General features: G+C 45.0%; 1 protein-coding gene across 1 annotated transcript in view; it reads left to right on the top strand.

Moving 5' to 3' along the window:
* Nucleotides 1–2,412: 2,412 nt before the first annotated feature.
* LOC138265137 (uncharacterized) overlaps nucleotides 2,413–26,578 on the top strand; it is a 31,118-nt gene continuing 6,952 nt past the window's right edge. Inside the window, exons 1-4 of the mRNA XM_069212680.1 lie at nucleotides 2,413–2,733; nucleotides 4,662–4,858; nucleotides 8,555–8,712; nucleotides 24,383–24,586. Of these exons, the coding sequence (XP_069068781.1) occupies nucleotides 2,413–2,733; nucleotides 4,662–4,858; nucleotides 8,555–8,712; nucleotides 24,383–24,586 (880 nt within the window). The remainder of the gene's footprint in view (nucleotides 2,734–4,661; nucleotides 4,859–8,554; nucleotides 8,713–24,382; nucleotides 24,587–26,578) is intronic.

Raw genomic sequence — 26,578 nt, forward strand, 5'->3', positions numbered from 1 at the left:
TTGTTTAATCAGGGCAGACAACACTCTGTTCAGCACTATTGAGAACATTGGCTGTGACATTCCTGCTGCCAAGCCCACTGTCACTTGGAAAGAACCAGTTGCCAGGAAATGGAGCACTGATAGTACTTGCACAAGGGGGGGGGGGTCCCAGTCTGGTGACAGATAGCAGAAATCAGGTCAGTCTCCAATTGGGCACACAGCTCTGTGATTGTGGCCCTGTCAAGTCTATAGGTGAGGATAATGTGCCTGTCATCCAGTGTTGCCAAGTCCAACAGGGGTCTGTACACGGGAGTATGTCTCCATCTCCTATTCATCTGCAGCGGTAAAAACCTGTGTGGAGGGACAGGTGGAAGTGAGGTAATTCCGCTGACGTTGCGTGCCGATGTGGGAGGCTGTCAGGAACTGCTGTGCAAATCCTCATTGGTTAACATTGGGCCCTGTGGGGTACAGTAGCCAATGGTGATGTACGCCGGCGGTGACGGTATGCACCGCCGTGGACATGACCGCCATTTTCTATCTGATCACTCACTTGCTACCTGACCTTCAACAGGAGAGGACCTACACTGCATGTGCTGCTGTGACCTGTGTCTGGAACCTACCATGGCCCGTGTGACTGGGGAAAGGGCTCCTGCCTTCACCTCGGCAGAGTTGAAGCAACCGGTGAATGGGGTCCTACCCTAGAACAGACTGCTGTATGGGCCTCCAGACCAAAAGGTGAGTACACTGTAGGCACGATGCATGTGACATGAATGCATGGAGTGGTATGTGAAGGCCTCGTGTACGGGGGTGGGTGGATGTTCTCTGGGCAGCGTATTGGTTGTGTGCTGGGCCATGTGTGTGGAAATGGTGATGTGAAGGGATATGGTGGGCCAAAAGTGTAACAAGCAGAACTGTCTGACTGATAGTATTTTCCTGTGTGTATTTCCTCTGCAGGTCAGCGCCAATCAAAAGAGGGGTATATGGCGTACCATCATCAATGACATGCAGACCCTGGGGGTCTACGGCAGACAGAGCACCCACTGTCGGAAACGGTGGGAGGACCTGAGACGCTGGGCACGGAAGACGGCGGAGGCCCAGCTGGGGATGGCCTCCCAACGAGGAAGGGGTGCCCGTCGAACCCTTACCCCCTGATGGCCCGCATACTGGCGGTGGCGTATCCTGAGCTGGATGGGTGCATGAAGGCATCACAGCAGCCACAAGGGGGTGAGTACAGTTCCCATCATTACAACTTACGCATGGTAGGGTGGTATCCGGGTAGGGGATGTGTGTCAGTGGGTGCCCCTAGGCCAGGCAGAGTCCACAGACAGTGAGGGCACAAGTGGGACGGAGGGCGAGGGGAGCACCACAGCAGAGACTGGAGGGGACAGTTCAGATACCTCCTCCGATGGAAGCTCCCTGGTGGTGGCGGACACCTCTGTGACCACCCCAGCTACAGGTACAGCCGCCACCCCCGTACCAGCACCGCCCTCCAGGCAGGCCCTCAGAGTTGCACGTGCCCAGTCACCCAGGAGGGTGGGCCTCTCCTTCGCCCCAGGCACCTGAGGCCCTGCCCCAGTGAGCCCTGCTGCCCTGAGTGAGGAGGCTATTGACCTCCTGAGATCCATCTCTGTAGGGCAGTCAACCATTGTGAATGCCATCCAGGGGCTGGCAGTCCAGATGCAACAGACACATGCATTTCTGGAGGGCATTCACACTGGCTTGGCGGCCCAACAGAGATCGATCCAGGCTCCGGCCTCCTCTCTGATGGCAGCCATTGCCCCTGTTTCCACCCTCCAACTTCCTCTTCCCAGTCCCATTCTCCTCAACTCCAACCTATCCCAAGCACACAGACAGACGAGCATGCACACAAGACAACACACAAGAGTGGCACAGGCAAACACAAGCACCACACATCAACCCACAGGCACTCACACAAACACCATCCAGATGCAGCAATACCAACATCTACAATTTCCACTGTCTCCCCCTCCTCCTCCATCTCCCTCCCAGTTCTATCTACACTCACGCCTGCATGCACTACATCCTCATCCACTACCAGCATCACCTACACACCTAGCAGAACACACACCTCACTTGCAGACACCTCTACAACAGCCATGCACACAAACCCTGTGTCCTCTTTCACTGTGTCTGTCCCCCCTCCTAAAGTACACAAACGCAAGCACTCAGACACCCAACAGCCATCCACCTCACAACAGCATCCAGCCATGCGCCTGCACCCAAAATCAGCAGACACCTCCTAAAACCACTCCCTCTTCCTCCACTCCCAAACCTTCTCCCTCTTCCTGCCCAAATGTCCCTAAAAAGCTTTTCCTATCCACCACTGACCTCTTCCCAACCCCTCCTCCCCCACGTCCTTCACGTCTGGCCAGGGTGCCAAAAACCCAGGCAAGAACCCCACCCACCCAGTCCATGGGCCCAGTAGTCGCCACACCCACCCGTGGTGGGAAAGGATCCAGGGCACATGTCCTGAGGGTGAAGAAGCCTGCCCCAGCTGCTGCCCAGAAGACCACGGAGCCTGCCCGAGCTGCTGTCAGGAAGGACAAGGAGCCTGTCCCAGCTGCTGCCAGGAAAAGAAAGGAGTCTGCCCCAGCTGCCGGCAGGAAGAGCAATGAGCCAGCACCAGCTGCTGCCAGGAAGGGCAAGGAGCCTGCCCCAGCTGCCAGCAAGAAGAGCAAGGAGCCAGCACCAGCTGCTTACAGGAAGAGCAAGGTGCCAGCACCAGCTGCTGCTGTAAGGAAGGGCAAGGAGCCTGGAGCAGGGATCTGACAGAGCCCCCACCACCAACCATGGTGGTGCAGCCACCTGAGGCTGCAGGTAATGGGCTGCAGCCTCCCCCCACCAGCAGCAGCAGCTGCAGGGGATGGGTTGGAGCCTCCCCCCACCAGCAGCAGCAGCACAGCCACCACCAGTGGGCAGCTGCCCGAGGCTGCGGGGAATGGGCTGCAGCCTCCCCCTACCAGCAGCAGCAGCAGCTGCAGGGGATGGGTTGGAGCCTCCCCCCACCAGCAGCAGCAGCACAGCCACCACCAGTGGGCAGCTGTCCGAGGCTGCAGGGGATGGGCTGGAGCCTCCCCCCACCAGCAGCAGCAGCACAACCACCACCACTGAGCAGCCGTCACCGCTGGCAGATGGTATGTAGTCCTGCCTCCATGGGCTGCTGTGCGGCCTGTCCCCTGCAAATCCAGTGGGTATGACACCCACCTGAGAGACTTTGACCTTGCACTCCCCAGGATCAAAAGCACAGGGCACGATGCCCCCTCCAGAACCAGTGGGTAAGTCACCCACCAAACCCAGCCTCCCAGGATCAAGAGCACAGGGCACAATGCCCCCTCCAGAGCACGTGGGCAAGTCACCCACTTGAGAGCCTGTGGCCTTGCACTCCCCAGGACCAAGCACAGGGCATGTTGCCCCCTCCAGAACCAGTGGCCTTGGTCCATCTCCCGGCTGAGGTGACCCCCGTCCCCCTGAGGTGCCTGCCTATTTTCCAACTGATGCCCCTGCAGTGTTCTCTCCATGTTGATGCAGGTGACAAGTGGGGCCTTGGACTTTGGCCTGTGGCCCACGCACACTGAGGACTGGGCAGTGTCCCTTGAACTGTACAATTGTATATATCTGTTACATTGCATATTATTTATACTGTGTTGATCTTATTACACTCACTTTAGTAAATTCTTGTTTTCCTAGCATTATTCATCCGAGGTATGGGGTAAATATGTTTTAGTACTGCAGCTGATTGTGTGTATAGTGTTCGGGGTGGGGGTGTGTGTGGTGCGTGTATTTCACTCTCTTTTTCCTCCCCCCTTCCCCTGTGTGCTAGGTGGCTGTACTCACAGTCTTCGTCTTTGCTGTTGTTGGTGTTCGTGGTGGAGGAGGACGTAGAAGAGCATGGGGAAGATTGGGCTCCATGGCTGCGTGGTTGTTCCCTGTGTCTCCAATGGTGAGTCCTTTCCCTTCTGCGCAGTGTTTCAGCCAGGCTTTTGATGTCGTTGGTACCGCCCCGGAAAAGGTGGCGGTTTCCTGGGTCATAATATAGTGGGCGGAAAATTGACTTCCGGCTGGCTGTAGGCACCTACCGCCGTGGTGGCTGTTGTTTCTATCCTGGCGGTCGTTGTGGTAAAGTGGCTGTCTATTGGAGTTCTCACCACCATGGTCATAATTTGACGGCAATTACCCCCAGCCTGCTGGAGGTATTATTGCCACTTTTACACCAACCGCCAGGGTTGTAATGTTTTTCAAGATTAGTGCAGAGGTAATGCTCATATTCCTAGCAGAGCTAGTGAAGTGGCACCTCCCATAGGTACTCTAGGTCATTATATGGCGATTAATGTAGGGCTTCATACATGTGTTTGGCTTGGTCAGTGGTACAAGCTTACAGAAAAGGATGGCCTATTGGATTTCCACAATATGGCACATTTAATTTGTGGATTATTGAAAACTTGAGGAGGGTACAGTTTGAAATGAAACCACCTCCTAGACCTGCACAATACGAAGCACCTAATGCTTAGAACGTGCTGCTCATGTGAAGGAAAGGGAGAGATAACAAGGTAGGGCATAGAAAGCTATGCTTTCTTATGGAGATGCTAGATGGGATGGTGAGCAAAAAAGGTGGAGAACGGATATGAGAGAGGGGGTTAAGCTGTATCTGGCTTTGTCCACAGATGTGCCCGAAAGAGAAGGGGAAAGAAATAAAATGTAGAAAGCAAAAGGCGAAGAAGCAAAAGGAGCCCGATGACATGAGCATAGATGATGATGAAGATTCTGGAGAAAGTCTTTTGGATGTGCTACTGTCTGAATGTCCACCCCGTATAATGAAGCTAGAAATGAGAGTGGGAACAGTGGCATTGGAGGCAGTGGCGTAATTTCCTTTCCTACGCCTCTGGATAAGAGGGCTTATAGTCCTATAGGACCTATTCCTACTAGTGTTCCTTGCAAACTAAGAAGTGAGGGTCTGAGAGAACGTGCCCCAGTTTACCACACCTTGGGTATCATTGATGCTCTCACGGTACCAGCTACTATTGGCCCGGTAGTTCCTATGTATAAATCAGAAGGTTCTTGGAGAAATATGTACAATTTGGCATTACTTAATAGTGCTGCAGGATCAATAAATGCCCCCAAATAATTCAGGTAATAGAGAATTGGTCCCTTTGATTCCTACACGTACAAGCACTCAATATGCAGCAAGTATAGACAGGACTCAGAATATGCTGGGATGCACTTCAAAGGGCACATATCAGAAATTGCCAACTCGGACAACTCCTGTATGGGAACCACCTTTGAATTTAAGGAAAGGTGCTCAGGGAAATGATTCCACACGTAAGATTCCTGTAGTAACCCAATCTATTACTGCAAAGGAGACAGACAAATGGGTACAATTCTTTAATGGAAGCACTCCATCTAAAAAGAGTACAGGCATAGAAAAGAGTCAGGGAACACTTCCATTGACACCAAGAAAAAGGGCTTTGGATGTAGCGAAATTGACAGTAGAACTGGACGCAATAATTGTTGGAAATCTTGGTTTATAACAATTGGAGACCTATCAAGAGGAGGGGCTCGCCTTTTTGTGCGGGGACATCACTAAGCGAGCAGGTCAAGTTCATGATAAATTATCAGAATTGTCTCAGAAATATGAAGATGACCTAAACAAGACTAAGGCTCGGCAAAGGTGCTATAGATTATGTTTTAGTGAAAAGACATTGCTGATATAAGAACTCAGGGCTAAAAACTCAGATCAAAGAATATATTCAGAGTATTAGGAAATGGAACAAATTAGATGAATGGGAGTCTAATTGGGCGAAAAAGATGGAGGTAAAGAAACCTTGAAGTGAACCACCACCGGTTGGAGCAGAGGGAGGTGTTGTAAATGTCTGTTTGTGAGATGTACCTGGTGGAGGTTATGTACACGTGTCATGGAACTGGAGTGATCTTGCTTCATTTACCAACAATTGCTCAAAATTGTGAGAGAAGCTAGTGGAGTGGTATTGACAAGTTGAAAGATTTGTGAAAATGTCACAGGTGTGGATTGATTTGAATAAATTTTTGACATTGTTGTTCCAAGTGACCTGTGGACAGAATTTAAGATAGCTTTTCGATGGCCTGCAGTGGAACTGACTAGAAATACATTGACAAAGGGTCCTTTACCCCTGGTAATGAAGAAATATCATGTGGTTATGACATTCCTGAAAGGGAAGGTGCCTCCTCAGGATGTTGATTGGGTCAAAATTGACAGAACGTCTCAAGAACCAAAGAAGTCGATTCATGCTTTTTATGAGAGGTTGCTGCAAGCATTTAAACAGTATAGTGGTACGGGGACGTTAGAGGCAAATTATATGGTTCATTTTGTGTCAAGGTTTGTGACAGGGTTGAGGCCCGAAATAAGCATGATGATCCAGTAACATTTGATCTGTTATTGATAAAATGTTATGTTACACAAAATATTGCCATGATGAAATAGCTATGAAGCAGAAAAAGGCCAAAAGAAAAACTGATGGTTGCCCAAATGAAAGCTGCACCAAGAACTAGCCAGAAGCAACTAGCAGTAAATAATATGGGCACAATGCAAGGTGTATATACCAGCAACCACAAAATCCTATTCAGGGAAGAGGTCGAGGAGCCTCTATAGATCCGGGTAAAGAGATGGATGTAAATAGTCTAATAAGATCAACACAGTGCCACATATTGAAAGTGGAAATGCAATTTAAAGCCAGCAAATCAGGTCCAAAATGTCAGATTTGTACCTTCTCAGAATAATAATACAAACTAGAGGGAGGGTGTGCAGAGATTTAGGAATCAAAATTTCAGTGTGCCCCAAGCTTCCATAATGTAAGTTCCTCAACATCTGCTGTCACAGCAAAATGCTGTTGGGTTAAGTCAGAACATAAATCAGGGTTCGTGAATGAAAACAAATTTGACACAGGATAATAACCCTTTTCAACAATTTCCTCTGTTTAATCTGAATGATGGAAAGGGCCCGATCAATCAGCTTGATAGTGCCCGAGGGGGAAGGAAGACTGAGAACTTGGCACTCTGGTGGACTATTAATAGATAGTGAGGTGAATGGCCACACTGTGTCATTCTTGGTCGATGCTAGTGCCAACCATTCTACATTGAGAACAGTAGAAGTCCCAAACCATCCCTCTCAGGAAAACAAATCCAAGTTGTTGGTTAGGAGAATAAACAAGTGACTGCCCCAGTTAATGTGAAAATAGGATTGTTCAAGAATAAACACAAGTTTATCATATGTGATCGCAGTCCAGTGAATCTCTTGGGAAGAGACTTACTTACAAAACTCAATTGTGTTACTTTTTGCACTGCAGCAGGAATGGCAGTCCAAATCCATGATGAGGATGCTGTCTTCAAATTGATGAAATATGAGCCGTGTTGCATGATGGTGACATTGCTAACACTTGAAGATTGGCCCCCAAATTTGAGAGAAACTGTCAAACCTGAGGTGTGGGATTTTATTGGAAAGGATATTGGACTGATTAAGGGTGTAGAGCCTGTCCAGATTCTATTAAGCCTAATGCTGAATTTCAGAGAACCCCGCAATATAATTTGACACCAGAACGATTGCTGGGATAACCCCGGTGACTGAATCCAGGATACAGCAGGGAATTCTGAAGAAGATAATGGGAAGTCCTTGTAACTCTCCCATTATGGGTCTTTAGAAACCAAGTGTCATATATTGGATTGTAGAGGGCTTGAGGAAAGTAAATAATGTTGTTGTTGTTGTTCCTTGTTGCCCCATGGTACCGAATCCAGCTGTAATACTGTACCAGATTCCATGTGAGAATGAGTGGTTCACTGTCATTGATTTGTGTCAGGCCTTCTTTTCTAAACCATTGCATGAGGACAGTCAGTTCTTTTTTGCATTCCATCTCAGAAACAGGATCCTAACATGGGTGGTGTCATGCTTCACAGGTGTATAGTGAATTTCTAATCAGATTTTAAAGAAAATTTAGAATCCTTAGTCATGCCTTGCAGCTCAGTTTGGATCCAGTATATTGGCAACCTCATGGTGGCGTTGAATACCCAATAACTTTTAAACAAGACACTACTGTATTTCTGAACCAGCTGGCTGAGAATGGGGATAAAGTTTCATCAGAAAAGTTACAATATTGTCAAAATCAGTCCAGTATCATGGATACTACATTGAAAAGGGAGTGAGGAAAGTGTCACAAGAGCAGATTGAAGCCATACTGAAAATGAGTCTGCCAACCACACAGACTAAAGTAGGGATGTTTCTGGGAATGGTGGGCTACTGTAGACAGTGGATACCTAACTTTTCCCTGATGGCTAAGCCTTTGTAGAGGCTCACACACAAGGCTGTGTCTGACCTTGTACCATTGGATAAGGACTATCTTGTCGTGTTTCTGGAGCTGAGAGAATGTCTCTGTCATGCCCGGGCTCTAGGGATGCTCGATTATAACAAATCTTTTGCATTTTTCTGCAATGAGAGGGAGGTCCGTACTGTCACTGAACTGGGCACCAAACTGAGACCAGACATCAGAGATGTACCATTACCTGAATCTCATTATGTCCTCTATGTTGACAGTTCATGCTTAAGAGACAATGGAGGAAGTCTGAAAGCAGCCTATGCTGTCTGTACCCTTTCTACCAATAGTCAGTACGGCTTTGGTGTAATTCATGATTTTGGACAATTGTGGTCTCAGCAAGGCTTTATGACGTCTTCTGGAACCCCGATCCAGAATGGTAAACAAGTGTGAAACCTCCTCGATGCACTACAATTGCCAGAGCAGATAGCAGTGGTTAAGTGCCCTGCACTTCGTTCTGGAGATGATTATGCTACTTTGGGCAATAGGTACATTGGCAAGGTTGCAAAGTACTGTGCACACAATGTTTGTACATTCAATGGTGAATTCACAAATGAAGCAATGGATGAGACTAACTTTAACCTCTTGTTGACAACAGTTGATACCTGGGATGAAGTGAAGAGGCTTCATGAGGACGTGTCTAAGGAAAAACAACAGAGTTGGGTCAGGAAAGGTTATGTCAAGAGAGATGATGACATTTGGGTTTAAATGGACAGATGATCAGTGTTGCGGAACAGTCTGTTAACTCCTATGGCTAGACATTTCCATGATCTAGCTCATATTGGGGCGAGGGATGCCATGGTGAGATTGTTTAGGCAGACTTGGTTCAAACCTAAATTTAGGTTGATGGTTGAACCATTGTGTCATAGATGGCTTGTGTGTCAACAGAACAATGTTGGGAAAATAAGTGCAGCTACTCTGAGCCATATAGGAAGGTCAGGAAGGTATTTCAACAGAATACAAATGGATTTCATTGAAATGCCTGTGTGCAATAGATTGAGGTATGTTCTGGTTGTAGTGTGTATCTTTTCCTGTTGGGTCGAGGATTACCCAACTAGGCAAAAGGACAGTGGTGGCTGCTGCCAGGAAGGCTTAGAGGGGCAGTGCACGGAGCGGGGCAGAATAATAATAAAAAACATTTTTTTTTAAAACAATACAAATATTTTTTTTTTTAAAAGACGTACCTGCCGTTGCCGGCCCTCTGTGTTCCTCTGCTCCTGCCACCTTGGTTCTTCTCTTCTTGTTCCCCCTCCCCATCCACTCCAGACGCTTCATTCATGCTGTTGTCCAGCATGAGAGAAGCACTAGGATTGGCCTGAGCAGGCTGAAATGCCGCTCAGTTAGGGAGTGGGAGCCTGCACTGGTTCTCCACCTCACGCAGCTCGGTGGAGAGTTCTAAGTGTGCATGTCGGTTTGGCCGGCCTAAGACAGCCGGACAAACTGACATGCGCAGTTAGAGTGCACTGACTACTCCTCCTCCCCTGCTTACGCAGAGGATGCTAGCCGTGCCCCACCCTAGACTCGGCGGACTGGCGGTAGCTAAGCAGAAAAATAAAAATAATAATAAAATAATTGTATTATCATTTTATTTTCCTGATTTTTGCTACCTTTCAGCACTGGGGCGACCCATGCAAAATGGTAGTCTCACTGTAACTAAGCTGTTATTGTGAGAACTCATTCCGAGGTCCGGTATCCCGACCTCTTTCGAATCAGATTGAGGAAATCGCTTCAATAATGCGGTCCTAAAATTGCTCTGCGCAGCATTGCATATGGAACTGCAATTGTGAAGCAGGTGAATGGCACGCTTAAATCCGTATTGGCAAAGGTGTGTGCTTCATCATCACTGAAATAGCCTGAAGCTCTGCCTCTTGTGTTACTGATTTTGCGTAGTATTCCTGATCGAAAGACCGCACTGTCCCCCGTGAGTTCAGAACTGGGAGGGTGATAAGACTGTAAATGCACTTGTGAATATTATTGATGATGTGGTCCTCGATTATTGCAAAGGACCAGCTGATGTGGTGCATTCTGTGTCTCATCAGGTTGGAGCCACCACAACAGTTCCACATTAAGAACAATGCTATGGCCTCAATCCAGGAGACTGGTTCTTGGTGAAGAAGCTTGTCAGAAAGGCATTTTGAACTTTAGAACTTTGCTGGCGTGGACCTTACCAGGTGATCCTAATAATGACGACAGCCGTAAAGTGTGGAGGTCTCCCCAACTGGATATGCGCTTTCCATAATTGCACTGTTGCTTGTCCCCTCGACACAACAGCATCTGTTCCAGAAGAATCAGTGGTGTGAGAGAGAGGACAAGAACAGGACACATAGGCTGCTGGGGATCAAAGGGAGCCAGACACAGTACTAGACCAAGCTGAACGTGGTCTTAAACACGCTATATCTGAACCAAAGGAGAAACAAACACACCTTGGCCTGTGGTGAATAAGAGACTCGGATTCAGACCCTGAAGAAGAAACTGCTGCTGGGAGAAAGTGAGTGGAAGCTAGAGACCATTGGCCTACAAAGAAGGAAAGAGAGAAAGTGAGTCTACCCAAGGAACGTGTGCCACCAACAATTGCTGAAGAAGCTTAAAGTTCTGATTTGAGTGGAAGTGACGACAAAGGTGTGGCACTAAGAAGGTGAAAGAGAGAAAGAGTGCCTAGTCGTAGGTATTCTTCACCAGAGTGAACTTACTTCGCAAATGACACAGTCACAGATAGAGTTCAGGGAATGTTGAAGTGAACATACCGGTTCAGCAGAATCTCTATGAACTGGATGTCAAGGTTGAGTTGTATTTTTAATTTTCACTGCCTTCAATTAACTTGGTTCGTGTAGATGTTAGAAACATTGTTGTTGATTGGGATAGATAATTTAGAAGATTTCCAAGGTTTCAGTTAAAGAAGGAAGAGGGTTGTCATTTAGATGAACACGGAGTAGTGTTAGGGAAGTTTCACAAAGATTTACACATTGTTGCTCAATGAACTTTGAACTCTGTTGCTATTCACTTTTGTTAAACCAACAAAGATATCTTGCTGCTGCAGTATTTACTCTACTAAGAGATCTGATTCTAAAGACGACATGGAGCCAAACAAGAAAAATACGAGTAGATACATAAGTGCCTTATTGCTTTTTTTCCCTTGTAGTATTAGTAGTATTACTAATAGGAGTGTTTTCTTCTGCACATTCTGAAGGGAAGAAATTAATTAATAGTGTTCCCCCACAAGCCCTTAGTCCTAATGACAATAATGTTTGTATGTTGGATGATAAAGCATTACACTTAGATGAGTCTAGAGGAGATTATTCAGATAATGTATATTTAAAAATGTTGTACGAGTATGTAAATTCAATGAATGCTAGAGACTGCTATGTCTGTACGCAGATATGTCAGAATGCATCACATATCATCATATCCCACTGATATATGTCAGAGTGATCCACGGACCGCCAGTGGTCTGTGACACATTCCCAGGGGGTGCCTGGGCCGGCAGGAAGGCATTTCTCCAGCTGCGGCCTCTGATAAACGTGTATCTTAATATTTATTACTTCCTTTGTGCAGCACTTTTAAAAGCACTGCAAAGTTCCTTAAAAAACAAAAGTGTCAAGATAACTCCAGTGATTAATGTACCTGCTGGAGAGAGAGATGGAGTTTAGTCTAGTGGCAGTTTTGGCTCAAAGGTAACGGAGATGGTTAATATGGCTGCTGCAAAGAACGTGTTTCATGCAAAGACCAGCATTGTAGGCGCATAGCACATTGGGTTACTGCTTTTGTCAAAGAGTTTCTTTTGTTACTGTGCAGTTCATAAGTTACAATCATAATCTAGCACAGTGAGCTATAAACTGCCATTAAAGAGCTGCATGCAAACTGTAAGGCACAAATTAGAACGTTGTTTTATTCCCAGTCTTTTATTTTCCTTATGTTGCTAAAAAAAGGTTTGCTTGCGTAGAAATACATTCTTATTATTAAAGGCAGAACTAGCCACAGTGTTGTCATCTGCACAGCCAGGAAACACAACTACGTGGGGGTGTGGTTCACAGAAAACAACACAGTAGGGGCACAGAAAAATGCAATTAGACACAAAGCTCATTACATATGGGCTTGCCACATTAAATAATCAACTCAGAAGCGCCTCGGCCGCACCAATACTGAGAGTGACATTACTCCGTGCTCTGCAATGTGGCCACCTGGCATTCCCGGGGTCCTAAGAACCCACCATAGAACAGGTCCACTGCAGAGCATACTTAAAAATTTTACAACAACCAAAAGTACACATGTTGCACCAGGCTTAGATCGGAAATGGGCCTAATGTCACAGCTGATAGATTGTCAAGCCGCAATCTTGAAATATTACATCAGCCAATTTGCTTACGTTAAAACATCACCTGAGAAAGATTTTCGAGCCTCTCGGCAACCCGTGGTACACGCAACTAAGTAAAGCACAGAAGACTTTCATAACGGGAGCTTCCATTCAGCTGTCAGACACAGTGACCTACAGCGTTTGGAAAACATTGATTAATAAAAGAGCAAAGGAACTCTCTTGAGAGTTAAATATATTGATAACTAAAACCCCAACAACAGTGCCAGCAATAAATGATTCATATTTGGTCGTAGCCCCTCAACCATAACTCCTAGAAGCAACAAATGCAGACGTGCGGCATCAAATCCTCTATATGCGAACATTAGTCCTCCCAATTAAGGACTTTAATCCTTCTTGGTCCGCACACAGGCAAAATAGCACCTGTAAGCTCTGCTCTTACCACCAAGAAAGCTGGCTACACCTTCTGTGCTGCTGTCCTAAATTAACAGCTGAAAGAAGACTGCTAATAATTCCAGTAGTGCTGGCTCAGGGAGCACGGTCCTGTATGGAGGCATCCAACCTTTGTTTTTCACATTTCGCGCCCTGGGCTTTGGCAAGATGTTCTAAATATGTGACAGCCCTCAGGAGGCTGCTAGCTCAGGCAGGTGGAGCAGCTAGCAGCGCACATGACGGTTCTAATTGTTTGTAAGAATCCCCTTGTTGCAAAAGAGACAATACAGAGACTATTTTTACTGTTTTTTTTATTTAAATTTCATTAGCTTAATAATTAACTTTGAATGTACACAGTGTTTATTTTATTTTTAATAGTTTTAATTAACTGATCAATAAATTGACAAATACACTGTGCTGTGTTCTGAATTCTGAATCCTGAGTTTGTGCTTCTCTAGACTAAGCACTCTTAGAAAATGCCTACCAGTGTGGAAGACATGTGAATCTTACATCTTGTAGTTCCCTGTAAAGTGCTCTGACACCCTACACTAGTATGAGAGGTGATACCAAACAAATTAATTACATGTGACAGAGATGCTATGGAGAGCTGAGAGCCCCTTATGGTTTTACTTCCTTTCCCCACCACGTATTTATGTGTTTTGAATCATTTTTGTTAGCTTTTCAGAGAATACATACAAAACAGTTATGATATTGCTGTACACATCATTCCACGGATATTTCAATGTCCAGTGGTAGCATTGTACATATGCTTCTAAGGTGAGACAGGAGTTACTGGTTCAGTCATTGTAACTTCTAAGCCAGCAAAACTTAAATCAAACAAACAAACTGGAAGATTCATGTAAACAAGTGGCAATAGGATTACAAACAAGCACATTACATCTCTTACGGAAAGGTGGAGTACAATGCCCCGCACCAATTGCTGTGTGTCATTGTGAGCGATATGTCTATATATTTATGACATCCCGGTATCCCTAGCACCCCACCTCCTATAGCCTGCAATAGTAAACCAGTCGCCTTCTACATTGCCTAGGATGAGATATTGATATGTGGTACCTGATGTGTGGATGCCAGACGGGGGACACCACATATTTATGTGAAAGCTTTCTCAAATCTTAGGTACCTAAAAAATAAAAACTGAAATCGCTTGGGAAATGTAGAATCTGACCTGGGGGTTTAACTTTCCTAAATAAAACATTGAAAAGTTAGTCACCCAGATGCAGCGCCAACCTTCCGATTACAATGTTTCAACTTTTTCATATTTATTCACTATAAAAAATGTATATCTTTAGTAACTCAAGAATTTGTTTGGTGTGTACGTGTTTGTGCATTTTTTGCGAATTACCATTTTAATGTTTGAAATTTAAATCGTACAAATTACTTGGGGGTCCCTGGCTTCCAGTAATGATTCATTGGGAGTCGTCAGGTGTCAAAAGATTGGGAACCACTAACGTGGTATTTCTTGCAGTTTGCTCCTAAGTATATTTTACAATGAGGGAAGTTTTTAATATTATTTTTTGAATTACGACTTGGTGTTGCCAGGCGATCCTTTCTTTAAACACCTGAATAAGAATCCGTATTTTAAAGGTGCAGAGATTGCAGGAAAATATTTTGTGTCATTTAAACCTTTGGACACTGCATGTGCACATAGACACAATTTGACCTTTTCAATGACTGAAATAGAATAAACGTTTTTAAATTTAGTGGAGGATAGAAGGAGGGAATTAGAAACTAAATCCAAACAGATAAAGATCTTTCAACACAACACAGATGGAAGAAGGAAAAAAGAGAACATCAAGTGCAAGGGAATTTACCAGCTTTAACCTTAGACTGGCAACATAAAGGGAAACTGTGCATACACATTGATCTGAGCTATTTTGATCCTTTGCTCGTAGGGAAGAGTGATTGTGAGCATGTGTTTGATGTCAGAGAAAAGAGTGAATTCGTTTTTTGAAGGCAAGGATCCTGTGATACCTGGAGTGTATTTTATTCGTGGACCGTATACGTATTTTAAAGGATGGCATGATACATGTTATCTAGTGATAGTATTTCCAAAGATCTATCATTTGGAGCATCTTGAAGATCTTGTGTGGAAGGTGCAACTCAGAATTAAACTAGGGGCTAGTGCTGCAGAAATACTGAGAGATTATTTTTGGTGCACTGATTCCATCAGTAGGTGTGATTTTGAACGACCTGAAGATTAGAAAGCGGTCTACAATACCGGATATGCTGGCTACTAACACAGTGAACTGGTTGGCAAATACTGAGATGGTTGCAATAATATCAGTGGTTTTACACAATCGACTTACATGAGACTTGTTGCTCGCAAAAGAGGACGGAGTCTGCTGAAGGCTGAAAGTTCCTTTGTTCCAGACAAAAGTAACGATTTCGAAAGATATATCCAGAACCTTTCAGGATTGACAAACGATTTGAAGAGGTCGGAAGCGACTGGTGCATGGGAGGCAATTGGAAATGGATTTTCTGCTGTAGGCAGGTTGATTGGGAATTTGGGAAGTAGAATTGTATGTTTTGTGTTGAGACCAGTGTTGATTATTTCAATAGTGGGGATAGTCTTGTTGGTTGGATACAAAATGTTTCAAAGGAGGAAGTTCCAGAGAGGTCAGAAGAGAAAGAGAGCAGACGTGGGATTGGAAGAGAGTAAGTGTAAATATGATGATATGAAACCTTTGGAAGAGTCAAGGCAGAAACTGTTCAAAACAACTAGGTTCTAGAGTTTCATTTAAGACTGAAAGGGATTTATGATGATTCCAAAAGTCATCAGAGGGAGGGTTGAGAGAGCTTAACCTGGCTGTGCCATCATGTGTCTTGAACTATGAACTGAAAAGGTAGTTGTTTTTCTACTTAACGAAAGCATTGTGTTTTAACATGTAGAATATACAAGACAAGTGCAGAGACAAATGCTTTTTTGTTTTATGTATGCCATTTGTTATCACTTTGACAGAATGTTTAAGTTGCAGTGTTTTTTAAATATTATTCTTTATAATCTTTATATAGTTGATGGAGGAAGCTGGCCGGGTGTGTGGTGAGCAGCTATGGTGTGATCGCCTTATACCATGACGAGGTATCCTCTATTAGTGAAGTGTAGGCAGTGTATAGTAAGCCAGGGCTCTGTAAAGGTAGCTGTGGATGAGCAGCCAAGACTTACCTGGGAGACATGCAAAGTGTATGCAATGCCACCATAGTCACACAGCACTTACACACATGAAAGAACCAACCAGTGTTACAACAATAAAGGTACATTGTAAGGTGGGACTATCTTGCTCAGGTTCCTAGAATCATAGAAGTCCTCCCTGATCCTGGTTTCCCTAAGTCTAAGACTGCTGCCACCATGGGGTGATAACCCCAAATCCTGTCTCTCCCTTTCCACTGCTAAGGCCTTCTATCTAGGGCTAGCTGTTGCTGCTGCAGCCTCAGCTTGGCCTCCTCCAGCCTCAGTTTCCTAAGTTCCCTATTTAAGGAAATGTCCCCTAAGTTGGAGCAGTGGATCCCCTCAGATATAGAGGAGACATGGATATTGACAGAGGAGAACCTGTCCCTCCTTCTGGGAACTCTCTGAACCAAAACCCTAGGAATAAAGGTGGGCCTACTGGAGTGACCCCACTTCTCACTACCTGTAGTGCTCCTAACAGGGCTTTGATGTTCCCCAGCTTCTTCCTGACCCTTCCCAGTGTAGCTTAAATCTACCCTATCTAGGACTGGAGGGTAAGTTTCTACTTCCTCCTCCTTTTGCTGTCGGCATTGTCTTGGTCAGCCTGGAGGAGTAACCCTAGAAGCAGACACTTATTGCGATTTCTCCCTGTCTTCAGTTTTCTAGAGGCACACATCTCCCTCAGCTCTTGGAAAGTAAGACCCTCACAGTGAGAGTCTGGGGCCTGAGAGTTGTGCTCTACTGAAGACATTCTTGCTAGAGTGGTGTAGGTGTACCTAACTATTCTAACAACTAGGCTCTCTAGGAAAGTGTGGAGCAAATGCTATGCTAGGCCCCTAGCTTACCCAAACTTAGGAGACTAGAAATCCTAACAACTAAATGTAGTGTGTACCTAACAGCTATTAATAGTCCTTCCTGTGGGAAGTAACTAGTGACAGAGTGGTAGGGCAATTGCAAGTGTCTTATCCCACCGCTGCACCTCAAATGTAGGAAGCTGGCCTGGTTTGTGGTAAGCACCTATGGTGTTATCACCTTATACCAAGTCCAGTTATCCCCTATTAGTGAAGTGTAGGCAGTGTCTAGGAAGACAGTGCAGCTCTAGAGGTAGCTGTGGATAAGCAGCCGAGACTTATCTAGGAGATATGCAAAGCTTATGCAATACCACTACAGTCACACAGCACTAACACATATGAAAGAACCACACAGTGTTACAAAAATAAAGGTACTTTATTATAGTACCACAAATACTAAAATACTGTATAGGGAATACCTCAAATGGAGGTAAGTAAACACACTATTATATACACATTTGCAATCAGTAAATAGCATAGAAAGCAACAGGCACTGGTAAAAGCAATAAGAAATAGTGAAGGCCCTACGGGAGGGCCAAACCGTATACTAAAAAAGTGGAATGTGAAAGGCAGTCCCCCACACAAGGAAGTGGAATCAGTAGAGGGGAGCTGGAGGAACTAGGAACCCCAGGAGGTGAGTACCAGGCTGACCCCCAGCGACCAGGAGAGCAGAGGTAAGTAGCTGGTTTTCCCCAAAACCAACAGGAGGACTTTGGAAAAGGATTGTGCAAGACCCACACAAGACTGGAAGAACCCAAAGGTGGATCCTGACAGAAGAGGACCTGCAAAGGAAGGGAACCTAGTCCAGTTCAAGTTGGAGTGTCCGGTTTTGGCAGGAGCCACTACCCACCCTTCTGCGGATGCAGGGCTAGTTCGACGGTGGACGAAGAAAGACAGCAGTGCTGCATAGGAGCAGAAGTGTTGTTCCAGAAGTGATGCAAGTGACGTCTCATGTCGGGAGTCGTGATGCAGTCGGTTAGTTGTACTGGAAATCTACCAACAAGCCTTGGCAAATGCAAGAGTTGGAGCAGAAGGTTTTGCAAGGCTGAAGAGGACCAGCAAAGTCCAGGGGACCGGACCCAAGGAGGGCAGTCTGGGGTGAACCTCAGTAGCTAGGAGAATCAGAAGAAGAGGAGGAGGAAGCAGCCCCCACAGGCAACCCACTAGCAGCAGGCACAAGAGTCGCGTGAGGCCCACTCAGCACACCTGAAGAGGAGTCCCATGTCGCTGCAGCAGCAGCAGGCAGGAACCTGTGTTTTGCAGGAGGGAGCGCTGGAGGCCGGGGCTACAGGGAGCCTGAAGATCCCTTGGAGGAGGAACAAACAAGCCACAGTAGCTGCAAAACTCACGGTGCACAGGGGAACTTTCCTGCAAGGAAAGGTAAGGGCTTACTGTCTCCCAAGTTGGACAGCTGGTAGAGAGGACCAAGGGGATCACTCCAGACCACCACCTGTGAAGCAGGATCAACGCAGTTCCGGAGATGAGAGGACCCACAAAGCCGGTCGTCATTGCAGTTGATGCCTGCGGATGCACGAGAGCGACTCCTTCACTCCAAGGGAGATTCCTTCTTGTGCAGGCTGAAGACTCGTCATCCTCAGAGGATGCACAGCTGGGGAAATGTTGCAGGAAGGAGCTGGAGAAACAATGTTGCAGAGAGGAGTCGTCGCTGTAGTTCCTGGAGAGTCCAGTTGCAGTCCCGGTGGGCAGAAGATGAAGTAAACGATGCAGAGGAGTCCTGCTGGGATTTTGAATGTCGGATCTGAGGACCCATCCAAAAGGGAGACCCTAAATAGCCCAGGAAGGGGGATTGGTCACCTATCAGGGTGACTACCTATCAGGAGGGGCTGTGACGTCACCTACCTGACCTGGCCTCTCAGATGATCCCACCTTGGATTCACGATAAGAGAATCAAGTGGACACCTGGAGGTGCTCCGGGCACCACCCCTGGGTTGGTGATGGACAGGGGAGTGGTCACTCCCCTTCCCATTGTCCAGTTTTGCACCAGAGAAGGGCCCGGGGATCCCTGGACTGGTGCAAACCGGTTTATGCAAGGAGGGCACCAAATGTGCCCTTCAAAGCATACTGGTGGCTTGGGGAGGCTACCCCTCCTAAGCCATGTAACACCTATTTCAAAGGGAGAGGGTGTTATCTCCCTCTCCCACAGGAAATCCTTTGTTCTGCCTTCCTCTGCCTGAGCTGGTGTTGAATAATCCAAAACACTTGGATCTGTTTTCCAATTCCTTTATTTGAAGTCTTCTTCATAAAGCCAACACCTCTGTTTCCTTTCAACTCCAGCTGTTATCTAACTGCCCCCACATTTCATCCAGTCATAACATTCTCTCCTACCTCACTACATTCTTCCCATCTAAACACTAATCAACATTTCATGTAATACATAACACATCTTCCCCCTTATATAATGAAAAGAAAGAAAGAAATGACAAAGGCGAGATATAAAGATACATAACCTTAGGACAACTTACTTCACAATATAATCTTGTAAGATAATGGTGGTTTGATAAAATGCATAACTTTATGACAAACTACTTCAGAATATAATCTTGTAAGTATAATGGTTGTTTTGATAATTCTACCTTGTTTACTCTTATAGGTTTCATTCCTCATATCATGTCCAATACATTCCTTTGTAGCATCAGCATCCTCACATGTAGAACGTCCCTCTCCAATTTCATTCTTAATTTCCTTCCTAGTTGTGGCATGATCCTCAACGCCTTGTGCAGCATCTAACCAATAATAATTTTTTGTTGAATCCTTACCCAGAACTGTTGATCCTGTTTTGCATTTTGCAAATCGACACATGTGCCACACCCGGCCATCACTCAACTTGGCAGAATTCTTGTAAAGAGATTTTTAGATCTCACAATCCATCACCTTTAGCAGTCAGGGTATAGAGAGGATAGGACAACCCTCCAATATTCCTTGTACTTTACACCTGAGAAAGCCATGAAACAGTCAAGGTAACTGGCTGTTTGTTTTCCTCTTCCTTACTCTACAATATTGCATTTGTTGGTCCATAACTGTACCATGCAGCTGTATTCTCCCTGCCGACAGGCCCTTCCCTACTTTTCCGTCACCTCCGCTGTGCTGATAGAACTGAACCAGGAATATAGAGAAACTCCAGAGCAGTATAATACATTTTGCCCTCAAGACACAATAGGTATGTGTGCCCGCTTTGTGTGTCCCTAGGGCACAATGGCATTACAGAAGGGGCCACAGGTGCTTGTACAGCCCTTCTGCAATACTGATAGCACTAGTGCACATGTAGCACCATTGCTATAATGAGAGGATGTGCCATCTTTTGCATGGGGGCATGGCCCCCATGCAAATGAGGGGAACTATTTGCCTCTGTGCCTGTGCCATATTACAGATGCAGGCACAGATGCAAACAGGCCACCAGAGTTAGCCACAAAATGGTGGCGCACTGTCAGTGGACCTCCTGAAGCCATCCTCCTGGAGGGATTTAAGCGGGTCCCATGGACTCTGTAGCAGGCTCTCAGTATTTCGCTGATTGTGCTGCCCCAGTTGTAGTGCATATTTACTGCTGCCCCAAGGGTAGCACATTCATCATAATAGCGCACACCTTCACTGTGTGTCAGGTGCACCTATCCAAAGGTGCACCGTGACGCTAACAGGGAAAGTGCACTATAGTTTTAATACAGGCCCATTATGCCATAGAAGTGGGAGAGCCGAACTAGGGATCAGGCTGTAATAGCCTATCAGAAGCCGAGCCGTGAAAATATTTGGCATTTAAATCATGCAATAAACATCATAAAAAAATATACTAATATTTGTTCAAAATTCAAATAAGTGTATCTCTTTAACATGCAGAAGACTGAAGGCACTATATAATTTCAACACACAAAGTTCTTTTGCTTAAAATGATAGAACTGGCAGAACGTGTCTCTAAAGAGCACTTGTCAGGTATTTAGATTGAAGGCCATTGGTTTAAACCTAAATCACAACTCATAAATAAGAATGACTGATAGTTGCTCAAAAAATGCAAAATTGCCACAGAAAAACCCAGTAGCATGCAGCAAAGTATACATTTCTGTGCCACAAAATGTTCACATCCATGCCACAATATCCTTCGCGCTTATAAAGTAAAAACGATGCGCCATCTGACTCCAGCCAGAATGAAGGCTATGTTTGGGGGCTCTGATGGTGCTGGATGGACTGTCAGATAAGAGGCTCTATGATGCATATCTGTTATTCCTCTGATTCAGCTATATTTGGTATCTTTATTACACCTTATAGAAGTTATAACGGGCATTGTCATGTTGCTTGATCCAGTTGTACTACTGCTGGGACACCCAGGGGGAGGACAGGGTATACCCCAATCATTCACATACTGGACACCTCACAATCAGGATTCAGAGACAACCACAGCACTGAGACAGCCCTCATCACCGCACCTGACGACATTAGCTTCCTGCTCGACAGAGGAGATTCAGCAGCCCTGATCCTGCTCGACCTCTCCACAGCCTTCGAGACCGTCTCCCACTGCATACTCATCCACCGTCTGAGACAGATCGGAATCACACATGATGCGCTCAAATGGATGGTATCCTTTCTCTCGGGTTGCACCTAGAGAATCTGGCTCACCCTTTTCCCCCCGAACCCAGTCACACCATCTGTGGCCTCCCTCAAGGTTCCTCCCTCAGTCCTACACTCTTTAATATCTACATGACTCTACTTGCTGACATCGTCAGAACCCACAAAATCCCAGCTCATCCTCTCGCTCTCAGCCAACCCCATCACGACAAAGACCAATTTCTGCAATTGCATGAAGAACATCTCAGCTTGGATGAAGAACCACTGCTTGAAGCTCAACACGAGCAAGACTGAAATACTGATCTTCAGCAGATACCTCCCTCTAGAATGACTCCTAGTGGCCATCTGAGCTCAGATTCACCCCCACTCCAAAAGCCCACGCCCACAGCCTCTTCATCATTCTGGATACCAAACTCTACATGAAGCTTCTTCCTGCTTCCACACTCTTCCCTTGCTCTGCAAAGTCTTTAAGTGACTCCCAGTCAACACCAGGAAAATGATGACGCAGGATGTCATCACAAATAGACTAGACTACAGCAACGCACTCTATGCCGGCACCAGCACTGAACTAATGAAAAGACTCCAGACGATCCAGAATACAGCAGACTGATCCTCAACCTGCCAAAAAGGGCCCACATCACCCAATACCTGAAAGACCTCCACTGGCTCCCCATCCAGAAATGATAACAATTCAAGCTCCTGACACATGTCTACAAGACTCCCTACAACCAAGGACCCTCCTACTAGAACCATTGCCTGAGGTTCTACCTACCTTCCAGAAACCTCCACTCCGCTCACCTAGCCCTCACTCAGACACCTCACATCTGGCGCTGCCACACCAGAGGCCGCTCCTTTTCCTACCTCACCGTCAAGTCATGGAACACCCTCCACCTCTGCACTTCTCTTTCGCTGACCCTCTTCAAGAAGGGGCTCAAGACCTGGCTTTTTGACTGACCCAGAAGCACAGCGCCTGGATACCTGCCCGGGTGAGAAGCTGCACTATATAAATACAGTTTGATTGATTGATAAGGGAAAATTAATCACACATCTTCTGCTAGTTAGTAAAACCTCTCTGGACCACTGTTAGAAGCAAAATACACTACATCCCCATTAGGCATATGGTGGGCAGAAATCTGGCACATTTACTCAAAGGAGAAAGTAATACAGATAGTGGCTGACGAGATGCTTAGATTTGAAAGAACTTGTGAACCAATTACGATATATACCAGCAACCAGATGGAGATGGAGAATTCCAAGTCTTGTTCCCAACCTGGTAAGGAAGGGGCAGCTCACAAAATGTCTGGCTTTTCTGAAGATGATACGTAGCCTAGGAGGCTGTTGGGGACTGTAAAAGCCATAAGCAATGGTCCTCCCCAAACACTGAAAGTTTGGAACAACTACATAATCAAATGAAACAATACAACAGTGTTTTCCCCACTTTGCAAAAGCAAGCTTCTGTGCCCCATTTCTATTTCTCTCTCCTTCCTTCTCCTCTTTCCTCATATATTATTCCCTGAAGATTACAGCAGATTACTCTATTTTAATTTATCTATTAGGACACAAACTAAATAAAGGTTGAAAAACGTATTCACAAAAGCAAAGAAACTTCATGGGCACAAAGCCAGGAAAAAGGCATGATTGTCATGACTAACCGAATACAAATCTTCTTCAGCAATAGAATGTGGGGCATCTCCCTACTAAGCTGAAGGCCATCTTCACAGTTATGTTAAGCCTGCTTGGCTCTGCCTTTGTGGCCTTAATGCTTTCTCTGGTTGTACTTTATTTAATTAGACGTAGCGTAATACTACACTTAAGGTCTGTAATATTGGCACATTTTTCTTTTTTTTTATATATTTTTTTATTTGCATTTAAACCCGGACATAACAAGTCCGGAGAAATAATATAACTCAGGCAATAGCTTTCAATCAGATACATGATTAATATGCATGTTAGAAAACAGAAAGAATCTCCCTCATCTCCCAACACCCCCCAACATTTTTTTATGACACATTCCTTCAATAAGTACTCCTTCCTATAAAGTTTTCCCACGTCCCTCTGATCAGCTTCTGTACGGGAGCCCCTTAGGTGTGATGATCTTTCATTGTCTATCCTTATTGGCACATTTTTCATGTAAAACTCATTTTTACATATTTGCCAAATGCAAATGTCAGTAAAAGTGATGGAGACAAGCACAATACATCAATTCAAAAAGTGATATAGGCTTTGGAATGCCAAGGTGGCAACAACGAGAACTTCATTCTGCAGAACATTGCAGTCATCTCCTTAGTACTAGAGAAGTTAAATGACTAATTTGTTTCACAATGCCAAAAACACAATTGGCAAGCAAAGGCCCATGATAGATTATTTCTGAGAACTTGGAACACATAGTACAAAGAACTGGGTATCAATTACTGGATGCCACAGGAATGGATGCATACTATGGGGGCCATTTTTGTGGCAATCAGTGACCAAAACAAACTCCATTTGGGTGCTTTTAAACTGCTACTCACTACTTCTTTTCACTCTCTATGAGCACTTACAGGCTCTTCATTTGGTGGATAAGAGTAGTGTGCACCATGACTACGGATGTCATCACGGCCAACCTGTACAATCACCTTTGTCTTCTCTACTTACGTTTGAGACACCAAAGCATGGGCCTTCTAAAGCATGCTGTAAGCTTGTTTGTGGATTTGTCCTAGTTGTTCTTAAAGCCACTGCAGAATGTGGGGGTCTTGCTGGCAACAAACTGAAGCAGTATTACAGAGCAATGATAAAATGGAAAAACTTGAAGGAACTTCATGTCAGCAGAATTAGCTATAATATGACAGGAAGATACTACACTGAAGTAAAATTAAAAAGCAATCAGACATGCCTTACAACCCACCTCACACTGATGGCTGATGGTAAATGGTGTTAAACCATTTACCATCACCAGACATGAAGATCCTGCCGATTATGAAGGAAATCACTGGAGCAATAAGCCCATTTGTGATCAGTTACTCAACATCATTAAAATAAAATAGCTCTATAGCACCGATGTCCTTTACTAAACAGAGTAAAGTTGTTTACACTATTTGACTTAACCGCCCAGTTTTTACCATGATGAAATAAAAAATAGTTGCATTAAATCTGTTATATGATGGCTGAACCTGAAGACTGCAGCTTCTGTACTATCCAAATAACAATTACAGAAGACCTAATGAAAGGTTTAAGGTAGTCAAAGGACTGTGATCATGGGCCAGTTGTGAGATTCATTTAGTTGATTAGGTACTGAGAAGATCTCTCCAACTTTGGATTTTCGCAAAGGTCTGAAATTATGTGTGTTGTACCGTTTTAACAAATCGGTCTTGGTAATTCGTTACTCTCTCTTTCCATGTCCCACCCCATTTAACTAATTCAAAATTAAAAGACTGAGTATTTTCCTACTGTGATCTTATTTTGATAAATGAGTGCTTAAAATCAATAACATGTTTACCTATTGAACAATGCTAATAAATGAACCTGTTTGTCACCCGACCGCCAACCTGTGAGTGGCAAGTTTCAGAGGTCCGACCATCACTTATTCTATTCATCCAATATCTGCCCTCTTTAAACTGACTGCCTAGCCTCATCCATCAGGGTTGGACTACAGACCTGGGTATTAAAACAAAAATGGCTCCCATTATCAGTCCGCTAAAAAGTTGCCCACATTAGAAAACTGGGGCTGTTTTGAACTTGTAAATACAAGTTATATAGGTCTTTTGCAAGGTATGGGAGTGTAAAGAAGGAAGACCATGCAGGTAAGTACAAAAGTTGGTAAAGTTTATTCAAAGGAGCCCGTTTGTAGCCTCTCACTCCCAGGAGCGCCTCAACTGACTGCCAAGACAGCAGTAAAAAAAAAAACTGTTTGTAGTAAGCAGGAACATGGAATGTAATACAAAAGAATACACCCATAAACAATTACAAAGCATGCATGCATGCAATAGGTGAGTGTGAGAGTGAATAACACTTGGCAACAGCTTGCGTGTAAGCAAGGGGAATCTCGCTTACATGTTTCATACACAAAGCGCGAGTACAAAGAGCATTACCACATCATCTTCCCCCTTTAAATAAAATTAAATTAAAAAAAAACGCTACTGCATGTAAAAATCTCTGAACCTAGCAGAGCGACTCACACTGTGAGCTGGTCTATCCTGAACCAATTTTACATTTTTCCCCTTCATCATTTATTGCAGGTGCTGAGAGATCATTAGGTGAGCTTACGGAGCTTTCCCCCACACCCACAACCTTGTGCGATTAACTGGGGTCAGGAGCAAGATCATTTGCATCCATCCACCACAAACATTCAAGATGAGTGGATAGACCTGTTTTAACCAAAATCTCTGCTTGTGTGATCTTCTCAAGATGTCTCTTGCTCCATCACCCTTCACCATCAGCTAAAACTGCATGTTTAGGCACCTTTACAATTTTAAACAGGGGAAATTAGGCTCACCCTTGCTTTCCTTGTGTGGTTTCTTGATGAGTGCCAAGTCATCAACTTCAAATATGAGATCTCGGTTTTTTTTCCTATCAAATAGTTCTTTGGAAAATCTTTGAGAAACCTAGCTATACACTGCAGCATCACTCACAGTGCCAGCTTTATGTCTCAAGCAGTCAGGGCATAAATTTGATCTAGGATCGTGTCTTCTCAAATGTTTAAATGGAGACACACCCGTGGTACTATGGAGTGTGACTGACTACGCCCACAACATTTGCCTTAGAAACTCTTCCACATCTAGACCAATAGCTACAGTAGTCTGTATGCCTTCCTTCAAAACCAGTTGACTCTCTCAACCAAGCCATTTGATGTGGGAGAGTACAATGCTATCAGGAAAGTGAGAAATATGATTGACATCAAATAACTTTGTTATAATGGC

The sequence above is a fragment of the Pleurodeles waltl genome, chromosome 11 (assembly GCF_031143425.1).
Source record: "Pleurodeles waltl isolate 20211129_DDA chromosome 11, aPleWal1.hap1.20221129, whole genome shotgun sequence".
Classification (NCBI taxonomy): Eukaryota; Metazoa; Chordata; class Amphibia; order Caudata; family Salamandridae; genus Pleurodeles; species Pleurodeles waltl.